The 14,030-nt window shown below is 41.1% G+C and overlaps 1 protein-coding gene across 1 annotated transcript; it reads right to left on the bottom strand.

Annotated features, from left to right (window-relative positions):
• Nucleotides 1-2,030: 2,030 nt before the first annotated feature.
• Nucleotides 2,031-13,638, bottom strand: LOC124133635 (probable beta-D-xylosidase 2). Its single transcript, XM_046498090.2, has 12 exons — nucleotides 13,299-13,638; nucleotides 12,891-13,050; nucleotides 10,816-10,986; nucleotides 10,338-10,429; nucleotides 9,919-10,145; nucleotides 8,336-8,586; nucleotides 7,993-8,215; nucleotides 4,608-4,703; nucleotides 4,247-4,458; nucleotides 3,602-3,802; nucleotides 3,243-3,417; nucleotides 2,031-2,465 (listed from the first exon to the last, which is right to left on the bottom strand). The coding sequence occupies exons 1-12, from the start codon at nucleotides 13,589-13,591 to the stop codon at nucleotides 2,350-2,352; spliced, it is 2,217 nt and encodes a 738-aa protein (XP_046354046.2). The 5' UTR covers nucleotides 13,592-13,638; the 3' UTR covers nucleotides 2,031-2,349.
• Between the last annotated feature and the right edge of the window lie 392 nt (nucleotides 13,639-14,030).

Below are 14,030 nucleotides of genomic sequence, written 5' to 3'. Positions count from 1 at the left end.
GTTCAAAAAGCCTTGATGTCATTGGATTCTAATTATCTACGTCATGCAGAAAGTCCTATTTAACAAACATTTTTGCCTCTGGACAAACGGTTATAGTGTCATAAAAACAACCTGTTAGATAAGTGTAGAATGTACATGTAATTACAGACTGATTCTGACATGTTCTAGCTGGGATCTTGCAGTATGTCTTCGGAACGATCAAAAGATGTAGTTCTAAAGTATGCATTTCCGCAGATCACTAAGATTGGCAATGCAATGTACATTGATTGGACAATGAACCTTGGCACTTTGTCCTGCTTTTTAAATGTTCCCAATATTATTTTACTCGGTCTTTAAACATCATCTCCTTAGAAAACACTGGTGCAGTGACCTTCACGTGCTTCATCTCATAAGTGAGATATCAAACGTGTTTGGTTTCTGAAGTATCTCAGGCTATCTGAAACATTGAACCTGCATAGATAGGGAACAGTGGGCAAAGTCTGCCATCCATTCAATTAATGAGCTCCAAGATGACATGTTTTTCGGACACGATATGGCAAAATCAGTCAGTTCCTTCTGATATTGCTCTAGGTATGATACAGTATAAAACTGCAAATGTTGCCATGTTGGGTTCATTGTAAAAGTTGGTATTAAAACAGGCATGTCGTAGATTTTACGAGGCAATGTTGAGTGTCTGGTGAAACGCACTTAAAAGTTTTAATAGTTTACAATGAAGGGCTTTTCGGGCTAGGAAACACTGATTTTTGTAAATGATGTGTCCAACGGACAAAAGAAACCCAGAATTATCATAAGGGCAAGTTGAAGATTCGAACCCTCGCTAGTGGTAGACACAACTCAGCACAGCGAAATCCGGCGATTTTGACGAATGGGAGTAGCATTCCCCCGACCCCCGCATTCTGGACAGACCACAAACTGTCACATGAGCGGAAATATGTGAAAGATAGTATACGGAACAATAAACAAATGGGACGTGCCAATCTTACACTCACACACATATATATGCCATTCTACAAAATCAGGCTTAATAGTGTCCCATATGTATGCGTGTTATTGTAACGTACATTTACATTTAAGAATTAAAACATAAAGTTACCATATATTCTACAATTAATGTGGGTATATTTTACAAATCATGTAACTCAACATTTCCATAATTCCAGTGACGTAAAATATTCTTTCTGTCAAAGGGAGTTTCATAAATCATGACAATTGTTATTTATAATATAATACTGGTTGTCCCTACATTTTGGCTTGCTTCGTTACCAGTCTTTTGCCCACCCTTCTCTAAATTTTAACTTAAGATATCCAAAACAAAAACGTATACACGCAAGGTCCGCACATGAATTCTGAGAAAGCTGACAAAATCTGTATCCTTATTCCCAAAGTGTTCCCGGGCTACCAACATTGGTGAAAACCTGGTATCATCACTGTTTGATAGTGATTCATAACGACATACTCATGACACAGTCGGAATCGTGCAATCGACGATTTTGCTTATGAATATGTAAAGTGTTTTGTCACTTGTATTTATTGAAATATCAATCTGAATTAATTTTATTTTAAAGCACCTGTCCTAAACTCGTATAGCTACGACGAAGTTCTTATAACTGGATATATTTGGGGGAAGGACCTTTTTCATCAACACACACGTCTTCAAGTTCCTGTCAGTCTGGTAAAGTTTAGAGTATGTGTCAAATTCTTCAAGCCTCACTGTACTTGACCTTAATAGGTCTTTAGTTTCCAAGCAGCGGAAGGTCAGGCTCTGCGACTTGTCATCAAGAGTTCACGAACACCTGGCGTCCTCACTGATCTTCAGGATCCATTAATAATTTGCCTTTTTCTCCCAATAGAGTCTGTATCGAGACTGATTATTCTCTAGCGTTGACATTAAATATTTAACCCATCACGTTCATATAAACGAATGAAAAAATAAATACGTATTGTATGCAGTATGTACGAACTCTACATTGCACTTGTCTCTTCATTCCACTCACTCCGGGCGCTTGTGATAAATAGACAACACTATGATATAGACATGTATGTTATATTTTATTCCAATCAGTATTGAACACAACTCACTTCTTATTAAACAAAATATAGGACCATAAACTGGCAGCCCTGTCATCCATCAAGCAGCAACTAAACATTTCAACATTTTACTTTGAGTTTAGTTCATTGTGTGGCATTACAATTAAGTACATTTTACCATTTTGTTTGATAAAAAAATTCTTTGTAGATAATGTCCTATCTGATCGTTTAATACATATATAGAACGCGTTGCATATCAAATATCATCCATTATCAAACTATACATGAGAAATGCGTAAAAAAAGGCAGAAGTTATGCTGGTTAATATCGACCTAGAGTTTTTTGGCCTATAACCGTGAACTGGCCGGAAATGACATTGGAGTCAAGAGCTGGTCTGGAATGAGGTTGCTGGCCTCCTACCCACAATGAAATGACACCTGAAAAGTCAAATTATGTAAGAGTAATTTATTGTATTACATTCACTTTGCTTAATGTCTAAGTGTTGATAATATATCATGTTGACTGTCATTTAGCATTTGAGTACACCAGGTAATGACCAAATGATTTTAGAACTACAACAGCTCTATTTTTCTAAAGATATTTATTGATATTTGTATTTATTATTGGTTTGGAGAAGCGGTCTGTTGTAAATACAGTGATGAAACCTTTATGTGATGTCAACCTGGGGCCTTATCGAAACAGCTGATTCGATTTTAGACCTTTTCCCTCTGACAAATAAAGGTGTAGAACACTCCTAACTTTGTCAATAGTCAGCACTACAAGAAACACGTCGCGGTATTCTGAACCAGATAAGCTGCCAGTGATACGTTACAGTGCATCATGTGGGAACAGAAAGTTCCAATGGGGAATGATTTCCCCAGTCGCCTTTATTTGTGGAACTGTCAGAACTGTCAGAACTGGATGGCTACAATGTCGGTTATTTATTTTGTGTCATCACTCTTTCAAAAGTGGGTCATACTATCAAAGACTGGTAGATAATTTGGTCAGGGCCAAGCAAACCAGACACCGTGATATGTCTGGAATATTTCTGAATGCGACAATAAAACAAGTGTGTTCTCTCTCCCATACAACGAGGACTGTTGTTCATGGCATCAACCACATTATTGTCTGGTCCAGACTGGACTACTTCCGTTTTTGTTCATAATGTTGTTGATGTCGTAAGGGTACCTCGTGTGCCGCACGAGTCGGCTTACCTGGCTCAACAACCCAACCCTTCTGGTCAGTCCACACTGCCAGAGATTCTGCCGAGATGGTAAAGTTCCACTGAGTCTGCACGCCCCGTGGTGCAAACACTCTGTTGAAGGCCACCAGCTGAAGCTGTGGAACCGTCACCGTGGCGTTAGACCAGGATATGTACACCTGGATAACCTGGAATAAAGACGTGGTGTAAGTCCTATTTATGTTGGAACATATATTGGTAAAATGTCATATGTATTAATAGTCTGATTGTGAGGGAGCAAGTGGGGAATACATTATTGTCTTAATAGTATAATAATGTTTGTGATCATGGCTGCTATGTGATGAAGCTTTTCATTACTTTCAACACTCATACCTCATCGGCATCAAAGGATCCTCGATTGCTAAGTGAGACAAAACCAGTCATGTCATCCCCTGCAGTCACCTGAGTGGGATACTCCAAAATGTGGTAGAAGAAGCTGGTGTAGGAGAGACCGTAGCCGAAGGGGAAGAGAACTGGATACGTGGCGTACCGGTATGTGCGTCCGACCATTGTATAGTTGGTAATGTCGGGCACCTTTGGGGTTAACATTGAAGGATATTTAATACATACATGCCTACTGTGACATGACTTATTTTGTATAAGTTTGCGACCTTAAAATACCATAGTGGACCATCATTCCTTGAAGGTAAGTACTTAAACAAAATTAACTGAAGGAGTTTTACCTCTTCGTCGACCTGCAACATTTGACGTGGTCTTCTTATTATTCAATTCTCTACCAACATTCAACACTACCGTAGATTTGTCAATGGACCGGATTTCTAAAATTGGAAAACAATCTGCTCATGTTGACCTCTATTTGGCATGTTTTCATTTCTTTTGAGTAGTTGACACATTGTTATAAGATGTAATGCAATAATTTAAATTCTAATGAATTATGTGGGGATTACCTGGAGCAAGAACGCAACCAAGCTAGCGATATGTTAAAGTTATGTTTTGAAGAAGACAATTTACACTTACTGTGTCCATGTACCTTGGCCACGTTACCGGAAGTCTTCCAGCAGGCACGGAATTTGGCCCTTCTGCCAACAGTACTCGCCGCAGAGCCTCGCCTGTTGACTGGGCTGGGAAAAATAGTTCGATAATAGCCTGAACATTGGGACTCTCAGCAGCCCAAGTAATATTGAGGGGTCCGCCATTGAAAAGAAGGAGGATGACCTTGGCACCATATCCTGGAAGGAGAGATGTAATGATCACTTGTTCCGTAGTTCAAGTCAGTAAAAACCGCGCGAGTGAGTAAGTGAATGTTGTTTCCCCGATTCATCACGGAGTAAAATATATATAACTTGAAGCATAACAGTGTTATCCTACTTCAACCTACCCTGGCCAGTGGTGACAGCATCCTTCAGCAACTGCAGCTGTTGCCCGGGGAGTTCTAGGTTTGCCTTGTCGTTGGCTTCTGATTCTAGTTCCTGACCTGAATAGAAACGTCGGCATATAACCTTTACCTAGTAGACAAGTCTTGTACTGATGCCAAGAAATCACATCAAATATATACACATGCACAAAAGTTAAGCGCCACCATATTCATAGTTTCTTGATTTCACGTGTGGGAATCAGAAATACGAAATATGATGATGTATGACTGAATTAGGCTTCCATAGTTTTATGAACCCAAATTTGTCCAGATACCACAAGGAACGCGTGCTTTACGTGTTACTGCAGTTCCTTACCTTATAAATAGTGAAATTCAAGTTTCAGACACGTGGTTGCATTTTGCTCCTGTGTGAGATTCCCCTTCCAATAGAGGTTGGAAATCAGCCATGGTGAGGACATCTTGTGCATCTCGTTATAATAGTCATTATTAAGTGCCTAAAGTAACAGCTCACATATATGGTGGGTGGCGCTTAACTTTTGTGCATGTGTATACTATAAATTGTCAATGCAAGAGAATAACCATCCTAGATGTTCACTTGGCGTAAAGGGCTGTGGAAACTATATGAATGGACCACTGAACACCAGGTGTTCGCGAAACGTGTAAGTATGTCCTGCCCTACCGGTAGCATCCGCCATTCACACAATTTGCACAAAGAAGTAAGTATTTATTGCCTGACGCAGCACAGCAGTACTCCTGTCATGCGACGTCAGTTGGTAAACAAACCATACAATCAATTCATCGATGAACCATCAAATCCAATGACTCGAGATTACCATAACTGATTGTTTTATGAATAATGTCTGCTGTGTACAACTGCAGAGCTTTTACTGCTTATAAGTAAAGAAACACGTTTAATTTTTTTTATTCATTTTGCAAAACAATGGGGGAAAGTTTTAAAGTCTCGCCCCAAACATTTCTTTTGAAGTTGACTCAGCATAGATACATGCTACTGAGCTTATGATGAAACTCGGATACTTCAATCCACCAGCAGAACCATCGACCCAGTTCAAGTAAATATAAATTGTCATTGCTAGAGAACCGTGAAGCTTTTTCCACATGATTTTACGGTGATAGAGTGTAAAAATTGAAAAACTATACATATATAACACATTTTACGCCACAGGACACACATGATAATGACAAGAAAGGAGTCTCTTTGAGAATTACTTATTTAACCAAGTTAGATATAGAGAATACTCGGTAATACCACCTCTAATTGACATATTTGTTATTGCTAATGATAGCAAAATCCATTAGAATACATGAAGGCCATGACATAGAGATACAGTTGCCTTTCATGTAGTATAACATTTTTGCAAGATAACACATTAATACTCTCCTTTATTTCCTCTTCATGGACAGAAACAATACAATCATGCCATGTGAGATAACTGGGACCCTGTTTTGGAATTGTATTGATTACTGTATTGAACCGCTGATGGTACTGTGTATATGATATTCACGTTCATTTAAATGTTTATCTTCTTCAGGGCTACGATGACACTGACACATTGTCTAAAACTGAGAACACGACAAAAATGACACGTGGTTTAAAGCAATGGCCAGCTTAAATGCAACTAATGCTGTACCACTGTCGTAAAATTCCTATATTAACACAGGCATGATATTCACAGGTTGAAGTTCTCCAACATGAGCTATGACCACTTTCCAAAAGTTTATTTTGTCGCTAAGTTGGAAGACGACCAACACTTCGTCCCAGTCATAAGAGTTGTCCAAAGGTTAGGCACACCCTAATATATTTAATAATTGTTTGGTCCCAATATTTGTAACAGTCATGAAAGATATAATTACGGGAAGAATTATCTCGAGATGATGTCATCAGTCATCCGTGACGAAAGTTCACGTGTCATGCAGGGTATGCCCTACAGCACGCTACCCTCGAGTATCTCTAAAAGCAGTATATCCAAACGTTAAAATTGCTTTCTTAAGCTTGGTTTTAAACAGTTATTCCATGACATTGTGTGACTATGACACAAAGGCGATAATCAAACGCCACAAGATGACAAATAATCGGCATGCATAACACAGGAATGTCTTGTAATGCAATTGGTCGGAATTTGGGGTATCATCACACTGTCGTAAGGTGTTTAGTTGAGAAACATGCTCAGACCGGTGATGTACAGGACCGTCCCAGATTCGGAAGACCTCCTGTGATGACCCTTTTTAACAAGTACTCGTCTGAAACAACTGTGGTTGCCCAATCGTCGTTTCAGCAACAGAACCGCCAGGAACTGACTGAAAGCAGCAGCACTGAGGGCTAAACGAGTCATAAAGAGTCCCTTGTTGAGAGTTCACCACAAAGCTGCTCGTTTAGCATAGTGTATTCCGCGACATAATGGAATCTAAGAACTTGGAGACGGATCCATTGGTCAGACGAAAGTCGCTTTCTGCTCTACGTCACCGATGTAAGAACGAGAGTTTGTCGGCACCGGAACACGGCCTGCACCCCTAGGAACTGACTGTTGCATTCGGCGGGGGCCCGGTAATGGTTTGGGGTGTATATCTCATGATTGCAGATGGATTTGGCCGCCATAAGGAGCATTTTAACAGGGGCTCAGTCCATCCGGGACGTTTTGAGGCAAGTCCTCGTTCCTCAATTTGACAACCACCCTCTTGCTATTTTACCTCAGTACATGGATGGTAATGTCAGGCCTCATCGTTCGCATGCAGTCGTGGATTACATGAGGGCCAATGCAATAACGACTCTACCTTCGCCAGCAATGAGCCCAGATGTGAACCCTCTTGAACATGTTTGGGATATTCTGGGGCAGCGCATACAGGCACGATATCCTCCTGTACAAGATTTACGCCAACTGGAAGCAGCATTGCATCAGGAGTGTTTGTTGTTGACCAATCAACAGATCCAACCTCTGATTGGAGGCATGAGACGTAGGGTGGAATGCGTCATCCGGGCACTTGTCGGTTATACCCACGACTGATCTGTTTCACGTGTCATGTCAAGTAGAGACTTTAAGGAACGTTTTGACATGAAACATGACACGTAACTCGTTTACTTAATCCGGGAGCTCCATACTTTTCTTAGGTATTGTCTAAGGTAAAAAACAGAACCTGTGTTACCATGATGTTTTTGTCAGTAAATTCCAATCACAACTCACCAATATCTTCTTTCTTTGATGTCAAATATTTGTTCTATCCAGTTGCATTGGTATCGCCCATCTCCTGTGGTCAGTCATCCCATGCTATGACTTTTGCCGTTTGTCATGGTTCAGAAATAGGGGTGTGCTTAACTTTTTTCTGTGTGTATGATAAGGTACAGTTATATGTTTTTAGATATACATTAACTCACCTGTGCCAAGACACACAAAAATGAGGTCGGATGCTGTTACTGCTGTCTGGACTTCGTGGGAGTAATACTGAGTGCATTTGTTGTCTGTGCAGCCTGCTGCATACCTCACTGTAGACCAGAGATACTGTATACCTTGTAGAGGGTTGGTGGTGTATTCTGGGTTCATGGTGGGGGCATAGTCTCCAAACAGTTGATATGTATTGTTGGCCATTGGGCCCACAACCTGTTAGAGAAGGATTTCTTTTCATTATGTTAACACTTGCAAGTAGGAAGGTAAGAAACAGGATGGTAAGCGAGAAATATTGCTCAAAGCGGAGTAAACCATACTCAATCATATACCTACAGCAACGTTTCTGTAGCTTGATGGATTTAAGGGGAGGACGTTTTGGTTTTTCAGCAACACAAATGTCTTCATTGCTGCCTCAACAGCCAGGTTCCTGTGAGCCTCACTCTGAACTATCGACATGTTTAATTTTGTGTATTGATTCATTTCCGGTGGGTCGAACTCTCCAAGCCTCATTCTGACGTTGAACAGCGTCTTCACACTGGTCCTGACCTCTTCTTCAGTCAGCTTGCCTTGTTTCACAGCATCAACTGAAGGACACAAAGTAACACCCATACCGTATCTCACACATTCATTTCAGAGACATACGTCCACGTTAACAGTTCACATTGTTTAGAGTTTCACTTGAAATAAGGATGACATGACTGTGGGATTAACAACTCACAGCTAAGGTTGAGAAATATATTGGTGATGTGAGTAGAACACATGGTCTACTGTGAAACAAACAATTGTAACATTGTTGCCACAAGAGAATCCCAACTGCTACAGGTGTTGATAATATACTGAACCACATAAAAACGTCATCCCAAGTAACATTGCTTGAAAAATTGTGATTTAAATATCTGGGTAATCTTTGTCAAAGATTCTAAAATTTAACATTATCTTGTCCGGAAAAAGGAAATTTCATGATAAAAAACAAAACAGATGACAATAAAACCGATCGCCCAAACGTATCACGGCAACGGCCATTGTAACCGATGTACGTGTTCCTTGCAAATTAAAATGCACATGCGTTCCCCCATTTCTTGCCCTATAAAAATCCACACTGATCGCATAACATTCATTCGTTATTGAATTGGTACCACATGCAAAGATTGACAAGAAATCAGCGACACTAAGCCCTTATTGAATTTATTACACATGTCTTCGTCTTCTGTTCCTTTTTGATTTTAGGTGCAAACATATCAGTGTTCCCTTACTTCTTTTGAGTAGTTTAAGTATGTTTGAGACAGTGTTTGGACAAATAAGGTTTCTCATATATCTATCCATGGTGACGTTTCTTTGGCGGTTCAGTATAGAACTGCCGTTAAGGTCACAAACACTCATATATAAAATCGACTGAGAAATGTTCCAGTCAGTAAAATGACAAAATATATTTGCTACTAAATCGTGAAGAATGGCCTGACAGTTTCATATATCTGAATTTACTCATCAGGTACTCCCACTATGTTACTGCATGTCATATATGTATTTTTTAGAGTTCAGCTTTCAAGGCCTTATGGTTCCTGAAATGCTCAAATGTTGTCTTCACATTGGTTTGGGCGTGAAAGGCACAATAGTGAAGAACATTATATGAATGCATCACTGTGAATCACTAACTGATCCGTACACTCCAAAATATGCATAACACTGACGAGACCAGGTGTATACTTTTTTTTGCCTGGCAGTTATCCACCTAAGCAAACACTCATTTCCCATCATGTTGTTCTCACGTTGGCTGCCGAATGTGTCAAATATCACTTTATGCTGACGAAGATGATAAGAACGTGAATCATGCCTTTTCCGTAACAATCGGAAAACAAATCTTGTCCTCGTGGTTTTGCTCGGAAGTCAATCGTGTTTTCAATGCAGATACCACTTACCAACTGAAAAGAAAACTGGATGACCATCGAAATAGGACAATTCGAGGTTGCATCCAGCCTTCACAGATGCTGCAACAGTGTCGACGCTGTCGTTCAGGTAGTGGTGTGCATAGATGATGTTCTCAATGGCGCCTTCGTCGCTGACCACATAACCTTTGAAACCCCATTCGGTTCTCAGGATATCCGTCAGAAGCTTCTTGTTGGCACATGCTGGCACTCCGTTGATTCTTACAAATAAGATTATGATATTCATACCATGAACTGGATATTCAAGAGCTCATATAATTCCTACATACTACAATGTAAGAGACGCATTATCCTCCTGAAGTGATATATAAGGTCCCGATGTTGGCCTTGGAAGTTTTAAGATCATTGGTGAGGACCAAATTAGACTAAATAACATTTGCTTTTGTACTAACCTATTATAGCTACACATGATACTGTAGGTCCCAGCTTTGACACAGGAGCGGAAGGCTGGGAGAAACGTAGTTCGCCAATCTCTATCAGACACCTGAAAAGAAAATTCAATATTCCATATGCATTCAATGACATAGGAATTTTACATTCATTGTGAGCATATCCTTCACATCTGCTGACAACAATCGACCTCCCTGCAAAGTGTTAATGCCAGAAAAGAAACATCAATAATGGTGCAAAATTCGCACTGTTTGAATTTGCAACTTAGTTAAAATTAAATCTTTGATAGGCATTTACAAGAACGTAAAGACATCCAACTTTTATTTACAGCAACTTCTGTATTATTTAGACTCAACGTACTCTGAAACGTAATTACAAACTATAAAACAAAGTTCTTATCCATATACATTCCATGTCTGAATGAACTGTTTGGTTGCTGACACATTTCATTACATGACGGCATCTCTGACCTCGAGCTACCTTTGCATCAAACGATGCGCGTGAAACAGGTATATTCTCAGGACCACCATGGACATTGAAGTGCTTGCAGCCGGCGTTGGCTCTGACGTAGCGGGGATCGCTTCCCTGGAGACCCTTAACGAAATTTGAAGCAAAGACTCCTGTCAGGTGTGGATCCTCTCCATACGTTTCCTGAAGAAAAAGAAAAAGCATGTTGATCTGACACCAAAGCTACCTAGAACCTCGAGATACAGAGGTTGGTCCACAAACACGGTGTCTAATTCCCATACTACCTCCAGTGGTGATGATAGTGCTGACGAATTCTAATCACATGTCACAGTGACTCACGGATCCAGGCAAGGGATATACAACATAAACGCCGTTAAACTTTTACAAGAACACAGGCAACGTCCAAACAATGATATGCCTCAAACAGAAAGAAACATGAAGTTTGACATACATGGTAGAGGTCTTTCAGTGGTGTCTTTCAGAAAAGAAAGATACATGAAAGCTTATTTGACATACGACGTTGTTCGTGATGCTGTTGCGGTAAAAAGACCATAGGTCCATATACATCAATTCAGAAGGATATATTTTATTGATGCAGATGGGTAAGTAATATATACTGAACCGTAAAAGAAACGTCACTTCAAGTAACATTGCTTGAAAAGTTTAAATATCTTGGTAATTTTTGTCAAAGTTTCTAAAATTTAACATTACCTTGTCCTGAAAAATGAAATTTGATGATAAAAAAACAAAGCAGATGACAGTAAAACCGATCGACCTAACGCATCAAGGCAACAGCCATGGTAACACGATGCACGTGAGTTCCCCCTATCTTGCCCAATAAAAATCCACCCTGGTCGGAAAACATTCATTCGTTAATAAATTGCTACCACATGCCAAGATTGACAAGAAATCAGCTACACCAAGTCCTTGGATGATTGCAAGTTGGACAAACCGCCCGGCAAGTAGCCAATGCATTTCAAGTCCATGTAAGGACCACCATGTACAGGCCCCAGAAACGGTACCAGACCACCAACACTACAGATGACCGACCACATAGGGGAAGACCGTCAGGATCGTCAGATTGTGCGACAGCATCTTCAAGATCGCTTTTATACTGCTGCGGAAACTGCTCGACAGATCATGGGGACACATCAGTGCACACACCTCCACTGTCACAGGCCACACCGATTGCCCATTCTGACACCATGCCATCGCCGGGACCATGTTCAGTGGGCAACACAGCACCAGTATTGGCGTCACCACCAGTGGAGAAGAGTCCTCTTCTCAGACGATATCAATATCCCAATTTGCTCGAATGTTTGTGATATTTATTGACTGTGGGACAAGCACCGTTAAACGGGTTTGGTTGTAATGAGACCTACACGTGGCAGGGCTAATAACACACCTAGCCAAGACGAATTTAAACATTTACCGTTAAAAACCGGCTCTATGCAGCCCTTCTGAAGGCAAGGTGTTCTGTGAATGGCCCTACCAGCTCACCATAAGCGGCAAAGTTGCGATGAGCTAGGCAACACCAGGGACGAGCTGTGCGCCAATAGTGATGCACCATGTTCACAGAGACTCAAGGTTTGCCTCTGATGGCAGAGGTTGAGTGGGCGGTATGCGAGGGCAACAACTCTTGACCATGATCGGTATGAGGGAGTGTGGTGTCATGGCGTGGGGCGGTATCACACATAACAGGCGAACTGATTTGGTTATTGTAAATAGACATTTGACTTGCCAGGCACATGATGACGAAATCTTTCGTCCCGTCGTTGCTCCGTTCGCTGACATAATCAGATGACAATGCCAAACCACATCGTGCCCATGTCGTCACCGATAGTGTTCGACGAGAAGACATACGGACTTGGACTAGCCTGCTAAAGAACGTTTGGCCTTGACGTTATATATCTTGCATCCTTAGCGCAGAGAGGTAGAGACTGGATTCAGTCTAAAGGAATTGTCGATTTTTACACTAAGCTGATTTCTTACAATTGCAGGGAGGACTATTACATTGTGTAATTGACATTCACTGACTGCGCTTCCTATTGCTCTCTATTATTGCATGACCTGCAGATTATACTGACCTGATTCCTACCCCACCTGGGGTCTCTCACGATGTTGATGACTGGACTGAAACAGCTGATACCCTTGTAGTCTCCATATATCCCATACCTCGTATAATTGTTATACTTGGCCCTCACCTCCTCACCCGTGGCCTGGGCAATCCGGAATATCAGATCAGTGCTGTCGGAAATGACGGAACGATTTAACCAGTTGCAGGAACAACATCTTAATGTATATCTGAATGTTTGGAGCGTATGCTAAGGAAGGCGTTGTCCTCAGCTTGCACCGTGACAGGTACATAAACTAGGTATATTGTCCATACAAGCATTTACATTTCACAGATTGTATGGTTGTATGTCATATATTGTTATTGAATTTGAAGAGACCAGCATCCACAGGATACCTAGAGCAACGTTCTAATGTCATACCTAAATGAGGCTCCAAGTCCTATGGCCTGGGGAAAGGAGGTAGCGTCCCCCGCCCCCACATCCCCCCGGAGACACTCGGTGTTCCAGGAATATGGTTTGATACCCAGATGGGGTATAGCAGGGGCGGGGCCACCTTGAGGGCCCGCGCCTCCTTTGGACATCTGCAGCTTAATCTCGTCCAGGGTGAGACGCCCCACGAGATCGTTGACTCTGTCCTCCCAGGATAGAGAGATATTTCTGAAGGGGTAGTCCCCCACCACTAGGGGGACGAGAAGGAGAAGAAGGTTAAGCATTGTGTCGGGACGACACAGATAGAATTACTGTATGACGACTAGATCAAGATAGGTTACAGAGATATAACGTGGCTCATTTTATTTATGTCTGCCTATATATCATGCCAAGGCCACATTCCTACCACTCCCAGGTATGATAACCAGATCATTAGAAAAACTGTTTTCGACAAAATATACTGAACCGTAAAAGAAACGTCACCATGGATAGATATATCAGAAACCTTATTTGTCCAAACACTGTAAACATACGTTGAGACATATTAAAAAGATGAAACTTGGCAAAACTGATCATCAAGGTTGAAATTAAAGTGTCAAATATTCTTAAAGTGAAACTAGTCTCTTAGAAAATGGCATCACAAGTCAGTATCTCGTGTGTATGCCATGGGCATTGATGACTGCTGTGCAACGTCGATACATGGAATGGATGAGGCGGTTGATG

This window comes from Haliotis rufescens, unplaced genomic scaffold (genome assembly GCF_023055435.1).
Source record: "Haliotis rufescens isolate VD_foot unplaced genomic scaffold, xgHalRufe1.0.p SCAF_5, whole genome shotgun sequence".
Lineage (NCBI taxonomy): Eukaryota > Metazoa > Mollusca > Gastropoda > Lepetellida > Haliotidae > Haliotis > Haliotis rufescens.
This window is presented reverse-complemented; position numbering and strand designations above follow the sequence as displayed.

Bases quoted from the DNA above. Each gene is read 5' to 3' on its own strand.
- LOC124133635 (XM_046498090.2), bottom strand. From the start codon at position 13,591: ATGCTTAACCTTCTTCTCCTTCTCGTCCCCCTAGTGGTGGGGGACTAC. The intron at 10,987-12,890 runs GTCAGTATAATC...CTTTTTCTTCAG, and splicing joins CCAGGTGGGGTAGGAATCAG to GAAACGTATGGAGAGGATCC. The intron at 8,587-9,918 runs GTAAGTGGTATC...TGTGTCCTTCAG, and splicing joins TCCAGTTTTCTTTTCAGTTG to TTGATGCTGTGAAACAAGGC.